We start from the raw sequence: 21,792 nt of genomic DNA on the forward strand, positions 1-21,792 counted from the left end.
AGGCAGGAGAAATTGTGTTGGAGATTTATACCCAATAGCGTTTGCAGAACAGCCATGTTTTTATAGGTTTACTGGTATCACTCATGGTATTGTAGGACCCTTCCACTTAGATCTAAATTCCTCCTTTCCTGGGCATCTTTATGTCATCCTTGTCCATGAAGCTTATTCTCTTTGTTACATATGCAATACCTTTTTCAGATGATTTGTAGGATCTAGAAGCCACTTAGTCTCCTAAGCTGCTGAACTGCAAACTAAAATCTTGCCTGAGTTTCCCACTCTGGTTCCAGCACCTTCCTCTGAATCTTATTTCGAAGAATCTGTGACCCTCATAGCAAAGAGATTAAGAGTACAGGCTATGGAGCTGGACATTTTGGATTTGAATTCTAGCTTCACTAGCTGTGTGATCTTGGTGAAATTACTTAACCTTTCAGTGCTTCTGTTTCTTTATCTGTCAATGAGGAAAACATATCTCATTATGAAAATTTTGAGGATTAAATGCAATCATGGATGTATATTGCTTAAAAGAGTTCCTGGATCTTCTTTTTAGTCCTTTTACTTCTGATAATAATAATAATAAGGAGGAGGAGGGGGAGGAGAAGAAGGAAGAAGAAGAAGAAGGAGAAGAAGAGGGGGAAGAAGAAGAGGAAGAATTATTACTTAAGCAAGCCGAAAACTTGAACTTATACTACAGGCTTTCCTCTGGTACTTGTTTTTTACAACTTTCAATCATATTATTTTCATGTGCTAGCCATAACAGCCCTGTGAGGCTCATAGGATTAATGATATTAGGTATTTTCCCCACTTTACAGAAAAGAAAATAGTGGTACACTACTTTGTCATAAAGCTGGGTCTGGAACACACATTTTAAGATTCTCTCATGGGGCTCTTTCTAATACAGCCTGCTGCCTTTAACATAGTTAGCATTTGCCCAAAGGAGCAAAATACTTGGTGCAAAACTCAGCAATCATTATTAACCCCTGTATCCACCTCTACAATTAAGTCACTAAAGGGTCTACATCTTTGTAGCATATGTTATGTTAATTTGATTAGCTTCTTTTCCACCTAATATTTAACATAATTGAAATTGAAGTTCAAGCAGTAAGTAGTGAAAATGTTTCTGCTCCCAATTGTTTTACATGAAACTTGAGAGGGTTACTGATAAAGTGCGAATTTCACTGAACTAATGTAGAAGATGGATGGCAACAGAAGGCTATGATTAGTATTTGCTATTTGCAAACTATGGAAGAAAGTGATATCTCTGGTTGTTCAATGTCATATTTAAAGCCTATTACTTTTCAAGATACTGTGTTAAATTTGATGCTACATTTTGGATAAGTGTGTTAATGCTAAAATTACTATGAAATTTACAACACCCCAGTGGATTTCATTGTAAGAAAAATGAATCGACTGTAATTGTTTATTTGGGGAAATAAGCAGCTATTGTTCTTCTCCAAAGAGTGAGAAGACTTTTATACATTGAGTTACCTGTATACATACAGTTTTTTTGAAGAGTATTCCCCATATTAAGTGTTTAGCTGATTTACATAATCTGCCACAAAGGATATTGAGAAGTTATAAGAGAAAGATAATTTGAAATTACTTTAGGTAGTTGTTGGAGTTCCAAAAGAGGGATGGTGTGATGCAGATAGATGTCACTGCAACTCAGAGATGTATTATTATTTTTAAATTACTAAGGTATAGAGATGTGCTAGGTATTTGTACACAGTTTTTAAAAAATCCCTGCCTCAACAAATTTGAAATATGAACCAGAGATTCTGGGCCCTCATTTTGGCATGTGGTAAGCTGTTGCCATTTATCTAATGGGATATTATGAAATACTCAATAAATCTTTAAAATTATGATATATATTGTTCCAGTTCCCAAGAACTTTGACCAAACGTCTGTGTGTGTGTGTCTGTGTGTCTGTGTCTGTGTGTGAGTTTTGGAGTCCAAATTCCCTAAGCAGCAATGGGGAATACGAAATTAGAGTGTCTAAAATAATTGGTCTAGAATTCTAGATGTTTTCCTTTTAAAATCATTTTCCAGATTAGAGTGTTTTGTGGAGTCTGGCAACAACACCAACTTTGCCATTTACTAATTCTTCTCTCTCCCTGCTTGTCTCATGTGATCTAGCATCCATATCCATAAAAGTGTTTAGAGTTTTTATCCAAAAATAATGAGAAAAAATAGACACAAGAAGCCAGAAGAAAACAGAGCATCTACAGAAAGAGATGTGAGATTAATCATCACTATTTAGTTGTGGAATTAAATGACTTCCATTTTTCTTTTTCAAAATGGCCTAAAGAGCCTGCCGAGGCACTGGGAGGAAATCCACTGCAGCTGTTCTCACAACTGAGTCAAATCAGTTTTAGAGGAATATTTTTCCAGGAGGGACCTTTCATGCTTCCATTGTAAGACTTTAAAAGCACTAATAGAACAATTAGGTTAAACAAACTCATGTGAACCAATGCGGTAAACAGAATTTCATTTCAACTCTTGAGTGTTATCTCTTTGATATAATGGGATATCTATGTACCACAAAAGCAGTCTACTTCTAAAGGTATCATTTCCTGGATGAGAAGCCCCATATGCAGTACATAAAATTCTCAGCCTATCTCCTGAAAAATGATGATTTATTTCTCTTTTTATTTACTAAAATGTTATAGCAGTATCCATGAGACACCATAATACCTGGCCAAATCCATAACAAAGCAAACTAGTGCTTTAGGCTTTATGTACCTATCTAGGCTCTCATCATACACATATTGATAGGTTTTCTTGTTTTTTAAATAATAGAATTCAGTCAGACTACAGTTTATTTGGTGTATGAGTAAATGAAGTCAATCAAACAGCTGCTGGGTAGTTAGATACTAACAAATTGTCTTCAGAAAGCCTCTTGGTTTTATCAAGTTTGTCATATTTTTCTAAAGCATCTAAAGCAACTGATTTATGTCCAGCCAGTGATCATGCTTTCCTTTTAGTATAAAGTTCATTCATCTAAAAAGGACAAAAATAAAAAGGACAAACAACAAACTGTGAAAGGCAGTTTCAGCAAATATTATAAAGGCTTAATTTATTTGCCGTATTGTACCAATATAGTTTAATTTTTAAAACTCACTAAGGACCCCAGTAGATAAATGCACAAAAGCCATAAATAGTTCACAAAAGAGGATAAAGAACTAGCAAACACATGCAGAGGAAATATTCAACATCACTAATAATCAAGGAAATGCAAAGTAAAAGTGGATACCTTTAATTTACTTATTTCAAGTAGACGTTAAAAAATAATACTCAAAGTTGACAAGGGTAGAGCGAAAGGAGAGTGTTCCCATACATTGCTAATAGCAGGGTAAATCATTATAATCCTCCAAACCTTTTGACTCATTAATTCAACTTCTTGGAATCTACCCTAAGGAAATAATAAAAAATATCAAAGATGTTCATGTTATTTTTATTTGACTCCAGTTAGAATACTTGTAAATAGAAAGGGAAGAATATAAATGCCCAATAATAGGGGAATGGGTGTGTAAATTACAGTACATCCACACTACACTGCTATTAAAAATGATGGTTACACAAATTCTACAGAAACATGCAAAAAACATCTACTGTGAAGGAAACAACATGAAAAAAATATATGTGTATATTATGACTGTAAGGAAATGGGCCAGAATGACAGCAGTCACTCTTACAGGCTGGTAGGATTATGGGGGAGATTTCTCCCTCAATTTTGCAAAGATGCAAGTGATTATGTTACTTTTAAAGCTTCCCCCCGCCCCCCAACAGTTCACTACTTAAATGTTTGCTTAAGAAAAACAAAGACAGGTGAGAGAAGAATCAGCGAAGAATTCACATTTACTTCCGAAGTCCAATGTCTTCTGAGTCAGTCAATCTGCATCAAAATAAAAGGTCCTTATTAAGGAAAATTATTGTAATAATTCCAAAGAGTACGATCCCCCTTTTGCTAGCTGTTCTCCAGGTACTTGGTGGCCTCATTTGGTCTTGTCTGGTGTGCTCTGAAGGCCTGTTTTCCTTGGGCAATATGCTCTGTACCCTTTAATTTTTTTTCTAGGGTGGAGTGAGCCTTTTTGGTGAAAGCCCCAACAGTTGCTATGAGTAGGACAAGTCTGTTTTCCGATTTGAGACGGCAGCCATATATGATAAAGAACAAGATATGGAAAGAAAGTAACAGGAATAGAGGAAGAGGAAGAGAGGTTATCCTCAATGAATAGATGTATACACAGACCCACGGATTCAAAAGCAGTATTTTACTTAAACTACCCTATAATAGATTGGAATGAGTATGAAGGGTTGGGAAAAGGGAGGGGAAAGGAAGGAAGGCAAGCTGATAGGAGGAGGAATGATAAATAATGTAAACTTGGCTTTGAACATACCCACCATTTGGGGGGGCAATCAATTTAAGCTTCCCTTCAATTTCATATACAATCATGGGATTTTAGAGCTGGAAGAGCTCTTTGAGATAATCTAATCTCCTTTTATATTTAGGTAAACTAGAGGCCCCGAGAGAGGGAACATGATGTACCTTAGGCCACTATTCCAGGTATTCTTCTGAAAGACAAAGTGGAATAGTGATCAAGAGTGTGTCCTTTGGAGACAGATTGTATGAATTGAAATCTCAGCTCTTCTGCTTACTAGCTGTGTGACCTTGGGCAAGTCACCTAACTGTTCTGTTCCTTAGTTTTCTTTATAAAATGGGTATAAAAGTAGTACCTACCTCATAGGGTGCTATAAGAATGAAAAGAGGTAATATATGAGAAGCATTTACAACAGTGTCTGGTAGGCCTGATACCTGGTAACTGCTGTGAGTTAGCTGCTGCTGGGGCAGCTGCTGCTTTTGTTGTGATAATCCTGCCATTCCAAGGCCAGTGATTTCCCCATACCAAATTGTCTGTCCATAGCCTTATGTGACTAAAGAAATAAACATAAAACCTCCTTGGGTCTCCTCTGAAGTCACCTTGGAGTTTATCTTGTTAGCAAGTAGAAAGTGGAAAACACAAGGGTAAACCACAGGTGGTGACATTTAAATTTATACTATGTGATCTATCTGAATGGATCTTCTGCAGTAGCAAAGATAATTGACTTCTTTGTTTTTTACTCTGTTACATTAGCAGCATGCGTTTACCTACACAATTGCTTTTTTTAAAAAAGTTTATCATTATCAAAATAATAGAGAAATAAAAAATTATTTTGATGTGAATTGCATTATATGTACCTTTGGTTTTTCTACGAGTTGATAATGTCATCATCATGTCTAAATGACATTGGCTTGTCAGTGGACCTCCAGGCACTGAATGAAAACGTCAGTTAAGCAGATATGAACCTATTCTTTACCTTAGAGTATTTAGAACAGCATCTTTTCAGAATTATTGTGCTTTCAAACTTCGTTACATTTAAAATATTAATCTCTTTCTTAATGTTTTACCACTTTTTTATTTTCAAAAGGTGAACTAGTTTTGAGTAACATCAAGCTCTGTCTCTCAAGACCTTGTTAAATCTCACAGTTGTATACTTTCACAGCTCTAGGCACATGATTATGTGTGCCTCCGTATCACGTGTCTGAAGAGAGCTGGAGTATATCTTCTGCCATCTCTGTCCACTGACGTAGATTTTAACATAAGAAATTGTGGTTGAGGGTCAGGGAACAGGGAAAGATTATTTTCTCTTGGTTTTTACCAATTTGTGATGTAAGATTGTTTCCAACGGACACTCTGATTATAGCTGTGAATAGCTGTGATTAGAACTTCAAGAATGGTTCAGAATGGCTATAGGAATCTCTCTCTCTTCTCATCTCACTTTCATGTTGCAAGTACACATACTGAGGGAAAGAAGAATGTCTAGATTTTCATACATAAAAATACAGGTGATTTTAACATGATAAATCATAGTAACCAAAAACACAACGTTAGGCATTAGAAGTGAGATGTTTTTCATTTTTAGATTTAACTTGTTAGGTTCGAGTGGTATAAATTTATAACCAGCTGAGGCTTAAGAGGGAGCATTATTTTGGCCATACCTCTGCTATGTTAATCCCAAGCAGAGTGAACCAAAGATTTTACTGAAAGAGCAAGTGAGAGATCGGAAGTGTGCTTTAGAAAATAAAATAATATCTATTTATCTCCTTATTATAACATTTTATCAAGCATGTTATTGGTTTTTTTAATTATAAGGTCCTTGATTGATATTTTTGCATTATCAATGACCTTATGTGGAAAATAGCTCTCCAGCCCTCCTCAGTAAACTTTCAGTCTTTAATGAACAAAGAACTGTATGTGTTGGTTAAAATGAAGTGGCGTGAATTTTATTGATGCCTCCTTTTCTGGGTGAAAGTCCAATCTTCAGCTGCAACAATGCATCTCGGGAAGTCTGCTATTGGTACATTTCTCACTTTGCACTGTTTGTAGCTAAGTCAAGGTCTAAAATCCAGGCAACTGTTTACTTTCTGAAGAATATGCTATGGGAACCTAAGAAGAGAGAGATTAAAATTGGCTTTAGATGCTCAATGGAATTTCAGTGGTTGTGGTGATGGTGTCGGTGATGAACAAATAAGCAGTCCTTTCCCAATATCTTCATCTTTGGTGCTCAAACATTACTTTGTCTTTTTTTTGAGTCATTTCATTATGCTTTGTAGTAGAGTTGTTTATTTATCACTTATATTACATAACAACTGTGAGTTCCTTGGGGGCAGAGACTATGGCCTATTCATTTCTATATTCTCCCTGGCCCCTCTTGTGAGTCTTGGCAATGGTTTATTCATTTCACTTAACAGGTATTGAGCAAAGGTCTACTATATGCAAGGCACTGTGCTCATTTTGGGGATATAGGAATGAATAGAACAGATAAAAATATCTACCTTCATAGAGGTTGCATTTCAGAGGGGAGAGACAGGTGGCAGACAATAAACAAAATATACAGTATATCATTTAGTGACAAGTGCTATGAAAGACAGGAAGGAGGATGAGAAATGACACTTTTCAGTGGTTTACAATGAGAGGTTGCAAAGGCCCTGAGGTGGAATCGTGCCTGGTATTTTTGGAAACAGCAAGAAGGATAGTACATCTAGAGTGCATGAGATGGGGGAAATATCAGAGGATGAGTTTGGAGACGTTAGGGGAGGGAGAGGTGGACACTGTAGGGGTCCACCTAGGTCATTGTAAGGATTTCAGCTTTTATTTTAAAGGAAATAGGGTGCCATTGCTACTTTTGAGCCAAGAAGAGACGTGCTATGACTTAGATTTAAAAGCTTCATTCTGGCTGGAGTGTGGGGAACTTGCTATAAGGGACTGATGGTGTAGCAGCGGATCAATTAGGAGGCTATTGCAATAATCCTGGTGTGGTAGTAGGGAAGTGGAGACACGTTGTTGGATTCTGGATATATTTCAAAGGTAACACCTACAGGATGAACTGATGGATTGCATGTGGGATGTGAAAGACAGGAATCAAGGATGACTTCAAGTAGTGTGGCCTCAGCAAACAGAAGAATGAAGTTGCCATTTACCAAGGTGGAGAAGACTATGAAAGGAGCAGTTTTGGGAAGGGGAGCAGTTTTGAACATAGTAAGTTTGAGATACCTTTTAGATATCCAAGTAGAGACATAGAGTAAGCAGTTGGATATTCAAGTCTATGGCTCAGGGGAGGGACCTCTGCTGGAGCTATAGACTGGGGGACTGTGAGTGTATAGTCAGTATGTGAAGCCGTCAGATGGTATGAGCTTAGATTATTATTGAATCATCAGTATATATTCATTTATAATACTTTATCTGCTTTCTCTCCAAGGATGCTCAACTTTGCTGTCAATTCAACCAAGCTAGGTGTCTCCGTGGGCCACTTAATGGAATTTGTAGATTCAGGAGTTAAATAGTTTTTACTATGTATGTGCCTAGAGTAGTGCTAAGTGGTATGGGGGACATAAAGAGGAATAAGACTCAGAGTCTGCCTTCAAGGACCTGGTTAGGGAACTAAGGCTTCAACTGGTGAAACGTTGCTCATACTATGAAGCATTATGTACCATTGAATGCATATCAGTCAATTGATAAGCTTTATTGAGTGATTTCAGTGTTCTTTTTGCTGTACATGCAATAGAAATTCCAAAAAGTGAGATACTGTACATGATAAAGGAGCCACTACCTAGATGCCTGAAGATTTCTTTGACAATGCATATGGTGAAGAGCTGAAGAAAAATAAGGGAGTCATTTTCACTGCAAAATAAAATCATGGCATTATTTGGTTTCAAGCTAGGTTTCTTTAACATTGTATGAAAGGACCAAGTTGCAGAGTTACAACAGTGGATGAAAATGAGAATGAAAATAAGAACATTTTGACAGGACTTTAAACTTTTCAGAAGACTTTGACAGCTCAGGTGGCATTTGATCTTCTCTGACCACTCTGTGCTAAGTAAGGTGGATAATGCCTCTATGGTTCTTAAGAGCCTTAGTGGCTCCTAGCTCAGCATTCTGTGGGGAAGGGGGGTTCTTTCAGTGATTTATCATGAAGTGTTAAATCTCTATTTCTAAACCCAATTTAGATCCTGCTGTTCCTACACCAGTATACTCACCAGAAGTGTTGTTTATATCCTCTCGGTACTATGAAGAACAAAAATTTACCACCACCTAACTCATTAAAAATGCTCTGCAAGCCTGAGGCGCAGAAGCCACTGTATGAACACATAGAGCTCGGTCCCCCTTAAGGACACTTTATTTCATGAGCCTCTCTAACTCAGAATCATTCTCTTCCTCAGAGCCCCTTTCTTAAATGCAGTATTAAACCAGAGGCAAGTATGTGTTTTTTTCTGAATGTAGTTCTCTTACCAGTTTTCATTTCAGATGTAGGATGTGCTGGGTTAATATTTGTACTTCTGGCCACTTTCAAATCTTATAATGTTTTTTTAATCTGACCACAGACTTTAACATTAAACACATGCACACACCATAGAAAAACGCTGTCCTTTATTTGCCTTCCAATACAAATATTTTTGAAGACTCTCTTTCACCTTGAGTATTTTCTAATACTGCTACCTCCAGCTTAATCCTAACTGCTTGACAAGGTATGCGTGTAACACAGTGTTATTATTGCCTCCGGCTAGCTTCATGTCATCTAGTTTGTCTTTTGCTCCCCTCCTTTGACAGTATTATCAGGACCAATTGTGAATCGGCCAGATGCATTTTCTCGCAAAAGGACAAATCTAAGATGGCTTGTGTTTTTCCCTCTTTCTTTCAGGACTGCTTACATTAAAGGAGTTCCCTTTTTCATGAAACTGAGCTTGCTTAATCAGAGATGGAGCAAACAGACTGCAAACCCTATCAGCCTCTGTCAAAAGTCAAGCATGAAATGGACCTAGCTTATACTAGTTCTTCCGATGAGAGTGAAGATGGAAGAAAACCAAGACAGTCATACAACTCCAGAGAAACTCTGCATGAGTATAACCAAGAGCTGAGGATGAATTACAATAGCCAGAGTAGGAAGAGGAAAGAAGTAGAGAAATCTACTCAAGGTATGTTTTTATTGGATTTTTATAGCTAATATTATTTCTCATTAGGGAATGCTTGTATGCATAAACATAAGTTTCAAAAACAAATTTGCTGATGTTAACTGGTTAATAATTTGCGCTACTTACATATGCTTAGTGAATCTGTTTCATATGCCAATCCAGCTGAGGTTGTCGGATTGTGCATGAATTTGGATGCAACAATCCTCTTATCAGAGCATTCAAAATTTGTCTAATCCTACAAATAGCCATTTACAGACTGAAGGATAAATAATTTATAGTAAGATGAAAAGTAAACAGCTAAGTGCTTTTCAAGCCACTGCCTATATGGGACAAAAGTCTCAAATAAATATTTGGCATCTAAAAGAGCTTTAAAAAGGTTAGTGGGGACTACCAAGCAAAGGTCCAGAAAGTTTGTCCACAGAATGCTGAAACCTTGTGCAACACAGTCCTAAGGGAAGGTAAGAATTGGTTGGAACCCTTCCTACCACAGCCGTAATGTGGGGCATATCCTTTGGACAGCCTTGGTTTTTCAATTATGGATTGACAAGACAATTGCTAATAAATAGAAAACAGATAGAAATATTATTTCCTTATTTCTTTTCAATTGATAGATACGTGGTATTAGACTATTTTAACTACACAGGAAAAAAAAAGATACTGACATTGGCACAGGTTACTTTTTTAAAAAAAGAAGAAGTCTGTGTTGAGATTTTAAAAAAAAATAATTTTATTATCTAGATCAGTGGTTCTCAAAGCACGGACCTTGGCCCAGCAGGAACAGCATCACCCACAGACTTGTTAGAAAGGCAAATTCTCTGGGATCACCAAAGATCATGTAAAGTGTGGTTATTACAAACGAAAATTGCTGTATTCTAATTAGTATTGGAACCTTATGTTAGAAAAACTTTAAATGGAGCCAAAGATTTAAGATATTCATACCAACATTTAGATATGCACTAAATGTTTATATTAACTATGTTACTCATTTTTTAGCTCTTAACATACTTGCTAAAGGTCTTATATCTGTCTTTTCAAGTAATTCATTTTAATCTTCCCTATTTATTCAGCTAAAGACTGAAACTTTGTTATGAGTAATTTTATTCTTCTGCGTAACTGGAAATTGGAAAATGTCTTATGGGAATTTTGGGGGGGGTGTTCTATTATACTTTAAGAAATGTGTAGTTACCATTAAAATATTTTTCTATTAAGTTTGTCTTTACAGAATATGAACTTACAATTGTGACTTGTGGCTTATGGAATTGGAGTGTAGAGTGCCTGACCTAATAATGTTGTGAATTTAAATAAGAATGTATTTCTGGTGACAGTTTGTTCTAAAAGTATAAGCAATTTTATATTAAGTCAATATAAAGAACTAGCCAGCCTCGGATTTTGTCTCTCTGCATTGTGATCAAAATGAATTCTGAGACAAGAGAAGTTTGTCTTTAAAGATGTCACCCTAATTTCATTTTAATAACCTATTATTATTCAATAAGTTTATTTTTTAACATCTTTATTGGAGTATAATTGCTTTACAATGTTGTGTTAGTTGCTGCGGTATAACACAGTGAATCAGCTATATGTATACATATATCCCCATTTCTCCTCCCTCTTGTGTCTCCCTCCCACCCTCCCCATCCCACCCGTCTAGGTGGACACAAAGCACCGAGCTGATCTCCCTGTGCTATGCAGCTGCTTCCCACTAGCTATCTATTTTACATTTGGTAGTGTATACATGTCCATGCCACACTCTCACTTTGTCCCAGCTTATCCTTCCCCATCCCCGTGTCCTCAACTCCATTCTCTACATCTCCATCTTCATTCCTGTCCTGCCCCTAGGTTCTTCAGAACCATTTTTTTTCTTTTAGATCCATATATATGTGTTAGCATACGGTATTTGTTTTTCTCTCTCTGACGTACTTCACTCTGAATGACAGACTCTAGGTCCATCCATCTCACTACAGATAACTCAATTTCGTTTCTTTTTATGGCTGAGTAATATTCCATTGTATATATGTGCCACATCTTCTTTATCCATTCATCTGTCGATGGACACTTAGGTTGCTTCCACGACCTGGCTACTGTAAATAAGGCTGCAATGAACATTGTGATACATGACTCTTTTTGAATTATGGTTTTCTCAGGGTATATGCCCAGTAGTGGGATTGCTGGGTCATATGGTAGTTCTATTTTTAGATTTTTAAGGAACCTCCACACTGTTCTCCATAGTAGCTGTATCAATTTACATTCCCACCAATAGTGCAAGAGCGTACCCTTTTCTCCACACCCCGACCAGCATTTATTGTTTGTACACTTTTTGATGACGGCCGTTCTGACCGGTGTGAGGTGATGCCTCATTGTACTTTTGATTTGCATTTCTCTAATGATTAATGATGTTGAGCATCCGTTCATGTGTCTGTTGGTGATCTGTATATCTTCTTTGGAGAAATGCGTATTTAGGTCTTTTGCCCATTTTTGGATTGGGTTGTTTGTTTTTTTGATATTGAGCTGCATGAGCTGTTTGTAAATTTTGGAGGTTAATCCTTTGTCAGTTGCTTCATTTGCAAATATTTTCTCCCATTCTGAAGGTTGTGTTTTTATCTTGTTTATGGTTTCCTTTGCAGTGTAAAAGCTTTTAAGTTTCATTAGGTCCCATTTGTTTATTTTTGTTTTTATTTCCATTTCTCTAGGAGGTGGGTCAAAAAGGATCTTGCTGTGATTTATGTCATAGAGTGTTCTGCTTATGTTTTCCTCTAAGAGTTTTATATTGTCTGGCCTTCCATTTAGGTCTTTAATCCATTTTCAGTTTATTTTTGTGTATGGTGTTAGGGAGTGTTCTAATTGCATTCTTTTACATGTAGCTATCCAGTTTTTCCCAGCACCACATATTGAAGAGGCTGTCTTTTCTACATTGTATATTCTTGCCTCCTTTATCAAAGATAAGGTAACCATAAGTACATGGGTTTATCTCTGGGCTTTCTACCTTGTTCCATTGATCTATATTTCTGTTTTTGTGCCAGTACCATACTGTCTTGATTACTGGAGCTTTGTAGTATAGTCTGAAGTCAAGGAGCCTGATTCCTCCAGCTCCGTTTTTCTTTCTCAAGATTGCTTTGGCTATTTGGGGTCTTTGGTGCTTCCATACAAATTGTGAATTTTTTTTCTTCTGGTTCTGTGAAAAATGCCATTGGTAGTTTGATAGGGATTGCACTGAATCTGTAGATTGCTTTGGGTAGTATAGTCATTTTCACAATGTTGATTCTTCCAATCCAAGAACATGGTATATCTCTCCATGTGTTTGTATCATCTTTAATTTCTTTCATCAGTGTCTTATAGTTTTCTGCATACAGGTCTTTTGTCTCCTTAGGTAGGTTTATTCCTAGGTATTTTATTCTTTTTGTTGCAGTGGAAAATGGGAGTGTTTCCTTAATTTCATTTTCAGATTTTTCATCATTAGTGTATAGGAATGCAAGAAATTTCTGTGCATTAATTTTGTATCCTGTGACTTTACCAAATTCATTGATTAGCTCTAGTAGTTTTCTGGTGGCAGCTTTAGGATTCTCTATGTATAGTATCTTTCATCTGCAAACAGTGGCAGTTGTACTTCTTTTCTGATTTGGATTCCTTTTATTTCTTTTTCTTCTCTGGTTGCTGTGGCTAAAACTTCCAAAACTATGTTGAATAATTGTGGTGAGAGTGGGCAGGCAACCTTGTCTCGTTCCTGATCTTAGAGTAAATGGTTTCAGTTTTTCACCACTGAGAACGATATTGGCTGTGGGTTTGTCATATATGGCCTTTATTATGTTGAGGTGTGTTCCCTATATGCCTACTTTCTGGAGGGTTTTTATCATATTTGGGAGTTGAATTTTGTCAAAAGCTTTTTCTGCATCTATTGGGATTAGTATATGGTTTTTATTCTTCAGTTTGTTAATATGGTATATCACTTTGATTGATTTGCATATATTGAAGAATCCTTGCATTCCTGGGATAAACCGCACTTGATCATGGTGTATGATCCTTTTAATGTGCTGGTGGATTCTGTTTGCTAGCATTTTGTTGAAGTTTTTTTTTTTTTTTTTTTTTTTTTGCGGTATGTGGGCCTCTCACTGTTGTGCCCTCTCCCGTTGTGGAGCACAGGCTCCTTGTTGAGGATTTTTGCATCTATGTTCATCAGTGATATTTGCCTCTAGTTTTCCTTTTTGGTGACATCTTTGTCTGGTTTTGGTATCATGGTGTTGGTGGCCTCGTAGAATGAGTTTGGGAGTATTCCTCCCTCTGCTATATTTTGGAAGAGTTTGAGAAGGGTAGGTATTAGCTCCTTTCTCAATGTTTGATAGAATTCGCCTGTGAATCCATCTGGTCCTGGGCTTTTGTTTGTTGGAAGATATTTAATCACAGTTTCAATTTCAGTGCTTGTGATTGGTCTGTTTATATTTTCTATTTCTTCTTGGTCCAGTCTTGGAAGGCTGTACTTTTTCTAAGAATTTGTCCATTTCTTCCAGGTTGTCCATTATATTGGCATATAGTTACTTGTACTAATCCCTCATGATCCTTTTTATTTCTGCAGTGTCAGTTGTTACTTCTCTTTTTTCATTTCTAATTCTATTGATTTGAGTCTTCTCCCTTTTTTTCTTGATGAGTCTGGCTAGTGGTTTATCGTATTCTCAAAGAAACAGCTTTTAGTTTTTTTGATCTTTGCTGTTGTTTCCTTCATTTCTTTTTCATTTATTTCTGATCGGATCTTTATGATTTATTTCCTTCTGTGAACTTTGGGGTTTTTTTGTTCTTCTTTCTCTAATTGCTTTAGGTGCAAACTTAGGTTGTTCATTTGAGATGTTTCCTGTTTCTTAAGGTAGAATTGTATTGTGATAAAGTTCCCTCTTAGAAGTGCTATTGCTGCATCCCATAGGTTTTGGGTGATCGTGTTTTCACTGTCATTTGTTTCTAGGTATTTTTTGATTTCCTCTTTGATTTCTTCAGTGATCTTTTGGTTATTTAGTAGCATACTGTTTAGCCTCCATGTGTTTTTATTTTTTCCAGTTTTTTTCCTGTAATTGACATCTAGTCTCATGACCTTGTGGTTGGAAAAGATACTTGATATGATTTCGATGTTTTTAAATTCACCAAAGCTTGATTTGTGACCCAAGATATGATCTATCCTGGAGAATGTTCCATGAGCACTTGAGAAGAAAGTGTATTCTGTTGTTTGTGGATGGAATGTCCTATAAATCTCAATTACGTCCATTTTGTTTAATGTATCATTTAAAGCTTGTGTTTCCTTTTTTATTTTCATTTTGGATGATGTGTCCATTGGTGAAAGTGGAGTGTGAAATCCCCTACTATGATTGTGTTACTATCGATTTCCCCTTTTATGGCTGTTAGCATTTGCCTTATGTATTGAGGTGCTCCTGTGTTGGGTGCATAAATATTTACAGTTGTTATATCTTCTTCTTGGATTGATACCTTGATCATTATGTAGTGTGCTTCTTTGTCTCTTGTAATAGTCTTTATTTTAAAGTCTATTTTGTCTGATATGAGAATTGCTACTCCAGCTTTCTTTTGATTTCCATTTGCATAGAATATCTTTTTCCATCCCCTCACTTTCAGTCGGTATGTGTCCCTAGGTCTGAAGTGAGTCTCTTATAGACAGCATATATATGGGTGTTGTTTCTGTATCCATTCAGCCAGTTTATGTCTTTTGGTTGGAGCATTTAATCCATTTACGTTTAAGGTAGTTATGGACATGTATGTTCCTATTACCATTGCCTTAATTGTTTTGGTTTTGTTATTGTAGGTCTTTTCCTTCTCTTGTGTTTCCTGCCTAGAGAAGTTTGTTTAGCATTTGCTATAAAGGTGGTTTGGTGGTGCTGAACTCTCTTAGTTTTTGCTTGTCTGTAAAGGTTTTAATTTCTCTGTCAAATCTGAATGAGATCCTTGATGGGTAGAGTAATCTTAGTTGTAGGTTTTTCCCTTTCATCACTTTAAATATATCCTGCCACTCCCTTCTGGCTTGCAGAGTTTCTGCTGAAAGATCAGCTCTTAACCCTGTGGGGATTCCCTTGTATGTCATTTGTTGTTTTTTCCTTGCTGCTTTCAATTTTTTTTTTGTATTTAATTTTTGATAGTTTGATTAATATTTGTCTTGGCATGTTTCTCCTTGGATTTATCCTATTTGGGACTCTCTGCACTTCCTGGACTTGATTGACTATTTCCTTTCCCATATTAGGGAAGTTTTCAACTATAATCTCTTCAAATATTTTCTCAGTCCCTTTCTTTTTCTCTTCTTCTTCTGGAACCCCTATGATTCGAATGTTGGTGCGTTTAATGTTGTCCCAGAGGTCTCTGAGACTGTCCTCAGTTCCTTTCATTCTTTTTTCTTTATTCTGCTCTGCAGTAGTTATTTCCACTATTTTATCTTCCAAGTCACTTATCCGTTCTTCTGCCTCAGTTATTCTGCTATTGATCCCTTCTAGAGAGTTTTTATTTTCATTTATTGTGTTGTTCATCATTGTTTGTTTGCTCTTTAGTTCTTCTAGGTCCTTGTTAAACGTTTCTTATATTTTCTCAATTCTATTTCCAAGATTTTGGATCATCTTTACTATTATTATTGCGAATTCTTTTTCAGGTAGAGTGCCTATTTCCTCTTCATTTGTTAGGTCTGGTGCGTTTTTACCTTCTTCATCTACTGTGTGTTTCTGTGTCTTTTCATTTTGCTTGTCTTACTGTGTTTGGGGTCTCCTTTTTGCAGGCTGCAGGTTCGTAGTTCCCGTTGTTTTTGGTGTCTGTCCCCAGCGGCTAAAGTTGGTTCAGTCGGTTGTGTAGGTTTCCTGGTGGAGGGGACTAGTGCCTGTGTTCTGGTGTATGAGGCTGGATCTTGTCTTTCTGGTGGGCAGGACCATGTCCGGTGGTGTGTTTTGGGGTGTCTGTGACCTTAGTATGATTTTAGGCAGCCTCTCTGCTAATGGGTGGGGTTGTGTTCCTGTCTTGCTAGTTGTTTGGCATAGGGTGTCCAGCACTGGCTCTTGTTGGTCGCTAAGTGGAGCTGGGTCTTAATGTTGAGACAAAGATCTCTGGGAGAGCTCTCGCTGCTTGATATTACATGAGGCCAGGAGGTCTCTCGTGGTCCATTGTCCTGAAATCAGCTCTCCCACCTCAGAGTCTCAGGCCTGGCTGGAGCACCAAGACCCTGTCAGCCACATGGCTCAGAAGAAAAGGAAGAAAAAAAAAAAGAAAGAAAAATAAGTAAAATAAAATAATTAAAATTTTAAAAATTATTAAAATTTCAAAAAAGTTTAAAAAGTAATAAAAAAGGGAAGAGAGCAACCAAACGAATAATCAAATCCACCAATGATAACAAGCGCTAAAAACTATACTAAGATAGACAAAAAAATCAGAAACTAGTCAGTTGGATACAGCTAACCCCAAGTCTACAGTTGCCCCAAAAATCCACCACCTCAACTTTGGGATGATTCGTTGTCTATTCATGTATTCCACAGACGCAGGGTGCATCAGGTTGATTGTGGAGCTTTAATCTGCTGCTCCTGCAGCTGCTGGGAGAGATTTCCCTTTCTCTTCTTTGTTCGCACAGCTCCTGGGATTCAGCTTTGGATTTGGACCCGCCTCTGCGTGTAGGTCACCCTCTGGGGTCTGTTCTTCGCCCAGCCAGGAGGGGGTTAAAGGAGCGGCTGATTCGGAGGCTCTGGCTCACTCAGACCGGGGGAGGGAGGGGTATGGAATGCGTGGCGAGCCTACGGTGGCAGAGGCCAGTGTGACTTTGCAATAGCCTGAGGCACGCCGTGTGTTCTCCCGGGGAAGTTGTCCCCGGATCCCGGGACCCTGGCAGTGGCGGGCTGCACAGGCTCCCGGGAGGGGAGGTGTGGAGAGTGACCTGTGCTCGCACACAGGCTTCTTGGTGGCGGCAGCAGCAGCCTTAGCGTCTCATGCCCGTCTCTTGGGTCTGCGCTGATAGCCGCGGCTTGCGCCCGTCTCTGGAGCTCCTTTAAGCGGCGCTCTTAATCCCCTCTCCTCGTGCACCAGGAAACAAAGAGGCAAGAGAAAGTCTCTTGTCTCTTCGGCAGCTCCAGACTTTTTCCTGGACTCCCTCCCGGCTAGCCGTGGCGCACTAACCCCCTGGAGGCTGTGTTCACGCAGGCAACCCCAGTCCTCTCCCTGCTCTCCGACCGAAGCCCAAGCCTGAACTCCCAGCCCCGCCCACGCCAGCGGGTGAGCAGACAAGCCTCTCGGGCTGGTGAGTGCCGGTCGGCCCTGATCCTCTGTGCGGGAATCTCTCCGCTTTGCCCTCCGCTCCCCTGTTGCTGCGCTCTCCTCCGTGGCTCCGAAGCTTCCCCCCTCCGCCACCCACAGTCTCCGCCCGCGAACGGGCTTCCTAGTGTGTGGAAATCTTTCCTCCTTCACAGCTCCCTCCCACTGGTGCAGGTCCCATCCCTATTCTTTTGTCTCTGATTTTTCTTTTTTCTTTTGCCCTACCCAGGTACGTGGGGAGTTTCTTGCCTTTTGGGAGGTCTGCGGTCTTCTGCCAGCATTCAGTAGGTGTTCTGTAGGAGATGTTCCACATGTAGATGTATATGTGGGGAGGAAGGTGATCTCCACTTCTTACTCCTCTGCCATCTTGAAGTGGTCTCTACTCATTAAGTTTTTATTTAGCACTTGCTATGTGTTAGGCCTCCAGTCAGATGCTGGGGATGGAGATGACCATGATAGTTTCTGCTTGTAGGAAACTCATAATGTGGTGGAGAAAATAGACATCCAACAAATCATTACAATTAAATGTAGTAAGTACTTTTACAGATAAAGTGCTATGGAAGTACATGGGTGAGTCAGGGTCCATAGAAAGGTGATATTTGATCAAGGTCTTGTCATTTGAATAAGAGTTTACTAGGAAAAGGACATTTCAAGAGGGTAGATTAGCAGGTGCAAAGGATAAAACTGTGAAAAGGCCTAGCATGATGAAAATTTCAATATAAAAAGAGTGAGGTGCATTGGCGCCAGATGACAAAAAGTCTTGCATGCCCAATTTAGGAGTTCCTTTTTTTCTTTAAACTTTTTTTTTACAAAAAGCTTTTAAGTGATAGAGAATTTCACGATGAATTATAATTTTTAGGATGATAATTGTAGAAGTGAATTGTAGTTGTGTAAGCAGCAGTATAGACGATTGATTGCAATTGGGGAAAATTGGGTGCAGGGAGACAATCTCTGAAGGAACTGAAATAGCCCAGGCTAAGAATGGTGATGAATGTCTAAGCTCTGGCTGTATCAGTAGAGGTGAAGAAACATATTCAAGAGGTATTAGTGTGGTAGAATTGATAAGACTTAGTAATTGATTACTTGTCGAGGTTGAAAGAGATAACAGAGTCAAGGATGACTCTAAATTTCAAGGTTGGAAAACTGGGAGGATGGTGATCCATTTACCAAGAGAAGTAAAATACGAGTGGGTTTGGAAGGGAAGAGAATGAGTTTCTTTCTGAACATGTTAAGTTTAAGTTGCTTGGGTGACATCCTGGTAGATTTTCCTGTCAAGCAGTTGTTAATGTGTGCCTAGAGTTCAGGAATGATCTGGACTGTTGATATAAGTAGATTTGAATTCACAGGTTTCTTATAGTAGGAGATGCCTGGGGATGGATGAGATTACCCAGGTAGAATGTGTAGAGTGAGACCTGAAAAAAGTCAAGGGCAAAAACCTGATTCTATCATCCATGAACTGAAATAAACATGTTTTCAACCTATTTAAAATTTTAACTAGCACCATCCTTTGCTATATTGACTTATGTAAAGTATAAATATCCAGGAGGTGAAGGTCTAGAAACTTGGGGTCTTCTTGCTACTGACTTCATGATCTTTACAGACGCCTAGGAAGGGAAATATGTACCTCTTTGGGAGAGAAATGAATTAACCTACATTAGGCAAAATTGTGGGCCCCGTGATCATCTTTTTTGTGAAGTCTGGAATCCTCTTTGTTGTTCTAGTCCATATATTGCTACCTATGTGTAAAAAAAAATGTTGATTTTCACAAATACATGGTAGCATCTTGCATCGACCTAGCTAAAGGTGAGCCTGACATTATTTTTAAGGAGTAAAATTCTTAGAAAATCATTGAGTTTTAAGATAGGAAGGAAGAAAGATAACATAGTGTTGATTGGACACCTGCTATAGTTCCAGACACTGTGCTAGATGCCTTTTAAGCTCACCAGCTGTGCAGCCTTAAGCAAGTTACTTCAGCCCGCTGAGCCTGTAAAGTTCACTGCAAAGTTGACTTCATCATTATCATCATCAACACCATAATCACAATGATAAAAGTAGTAATAATAATAATAAAAAAACTTGAATAGTACCTGCTCTTTTCCAGGACTCTGCTAGATGCTTAAATTTACTGCTCATGCATGCCTTATGAGATATGAGATGTTATCTCCAGTTTACCAATGAGGTAACTGAAGCTTGGAGAGAAATACTTTTCCAGTTTCTGCAGCTAAGAAGTAGTAAGAGTTGGGTTTGGAAATCAAGTCTGTGACTCTCGTATGTACATCATAAGGTTGTGATATGGATTAATTGTGATCATAAGTGTGAAAGTTTTTAGGGACTCAGTAATTGTTAGTTTCCCTTCATTTCCTTCCCTAAAAGACTTGTCAGCCTCTTTGTGTTCCGATGACCAAGGGTTTACAAGGAGGTTTAAAAAGGCTTTCTGTTCTGATTTTCTTTAGTAAAGGGTAGATGATATGCTATGTAATTTATAATGAAATATTCCTGAGTCTGTTTGTTGTTTTTCACTTTTTAGGGAAGTTACTGTGTCATTCAATTCAGGGCTTGTTGGGGGGAAACATTAATAAGAGGAAATACTTGATCCCATTTAAAAGTATCTTCATATTCTTATCTTTATTTGCCAAGAAAGCAGAATCCCCCCTCCGCCATGTACACAGAGTGCTGGATTTTAAAACTGGTTTTCTTATTTTCCAAAAGCTTTCGAATTAAGAGATGGACACTAATCTAATATTATTCACAATTCTTTGCTAATAGGATGAATGAGGCTTAGGCAAGCTTACTTTATATGACTTTTGGTAGGTCTAATAGCAGGGGTACATTTCCTGGAGGCACACAGGCTAGCAACTCTTCCCAAGCAGCCTCACTTCCAAGGGAGGCATCCGTTAACTAAGAAATTAGTAAAAAACAAATGAAAAAAAATATCGTTATATAAATCAAGGATAATAATTTTAGTTATGAGAATTGCCCTATAATTTTTATAATAGGTAAGATTAGTTTTGAATATAGCCGTTTTACTGAAAAGTAATTATGAATGAAAGTCACCCATGCATAAAAAAAGGTATAGGGAGGACCTATTACAAATCCCAGAAGATCGTAGACTCCTGAGATACTGAAGCTGACACAGACATTTCATTTCTCCCTTCTTAACCTGTTTTGTGGCTTCTCTTTCTCCTAATATGGTTTTTGTTTGGTTGGTTGTTTTCTGCTTTCTGTATTACAACCTAAACCTAAATCTCACATTATCGCCATCTGGTGGAAAAAAACTAAAACTGCCAATCTGTATTTACCAAGATTACATGGGAGCAAAGCTTATCTGTCATCCATCTATCCATCCATCCGTTTTTTCAGTTACTCATTTATGCATCAAACATTCATTTAGTGTCAACTGTTCCAGGTACTTTGTTAGGTGAATGCAGTTCATCTTGAAATAAATGGGCACAAGTGACTGTTATTTTCCTCTTAATTGCCCCTGGCTAATAAGCCACTTCATCCCACAGCGGAAGCTGCTCAAACAGTATTGCCACTTGTGGGTTCAAGGTGTAGACAGAAGCCCAGATTTGAAAAGCACATTTCTTGACTCTTATTTCAAGCACTTAGCAGTAGTATAAACTATTGTTGGCTTATGTCTAAACAGTTTGGATAACAGTTCCTACAAAAATCTTGAAAGAACTCAACCTCAGAATCTGTATTTACGTGGTAAATGTCACAGATGGCAGGTGTAATATAATGTAGCAAAGCCTATGAAATGAAAATTTCAACAGCATTTGATCACCTGTGATGAATTTTCTGCTGTAAGCATGTTATGCTTCTAGTTGTCACAAGTTTCTAGCATAAAAATCTATAATGACTGCCCAAAAAATTAAACTCTAAGAGAAAAGTAAGTTATTTAGCAACAACTCCAATTTGCTCATGTCTTTCAGCCAATATAATTTGTTCATGAAAATTTAATCAATAAATAATTATTTATATAGCGTCTAAAACTGGTATGGGATATCAATGGCATTTGTGCCACTGCT

General features: G+C 37.9%; 1 protein-coding gene across 8 annotated transcripts in view; it reads left to right on the plus strand.

The window, feature by feature from the left end:
• Window positions 1–21,792, plus strand: part of TENM1 (teneurin transmembrane protein 1) — a 799,512-nt gene that overhangs the window by 220,438 nt on the left and 557,282 nt on the right. For all 8 annotated transcript variants that reach the window (XM_060002255.1, XM_060002258.1, XM_060002259.1 and 5 more), the window contains one exon: window positions 9,235–9,508. In XM_060002255.1, coding sequence (XP_059858238.1) covers window positions 9,292–9,508 — 217 coding nt within the window. In that variant the 5' untranslated portion in view covers window positions 9,235–9,291. The remainder of the gene's footprint in view (window positions 1–9,234; window positions 9,509–21,792) is intronic.

The sequence above is a fragment of the Delphinus delphis genome, chromosome X, assembly GCF_949987515.2.
Source record: "Delphinus delphis chromosome X, mDelDel1.2, whole genome shotgun sequence".
NCBI lineage: Eukaryota > Metazoa > Chordata > Mammalia > Artiodactyla > Delphinidae > Delphinus > Delphinus delphis.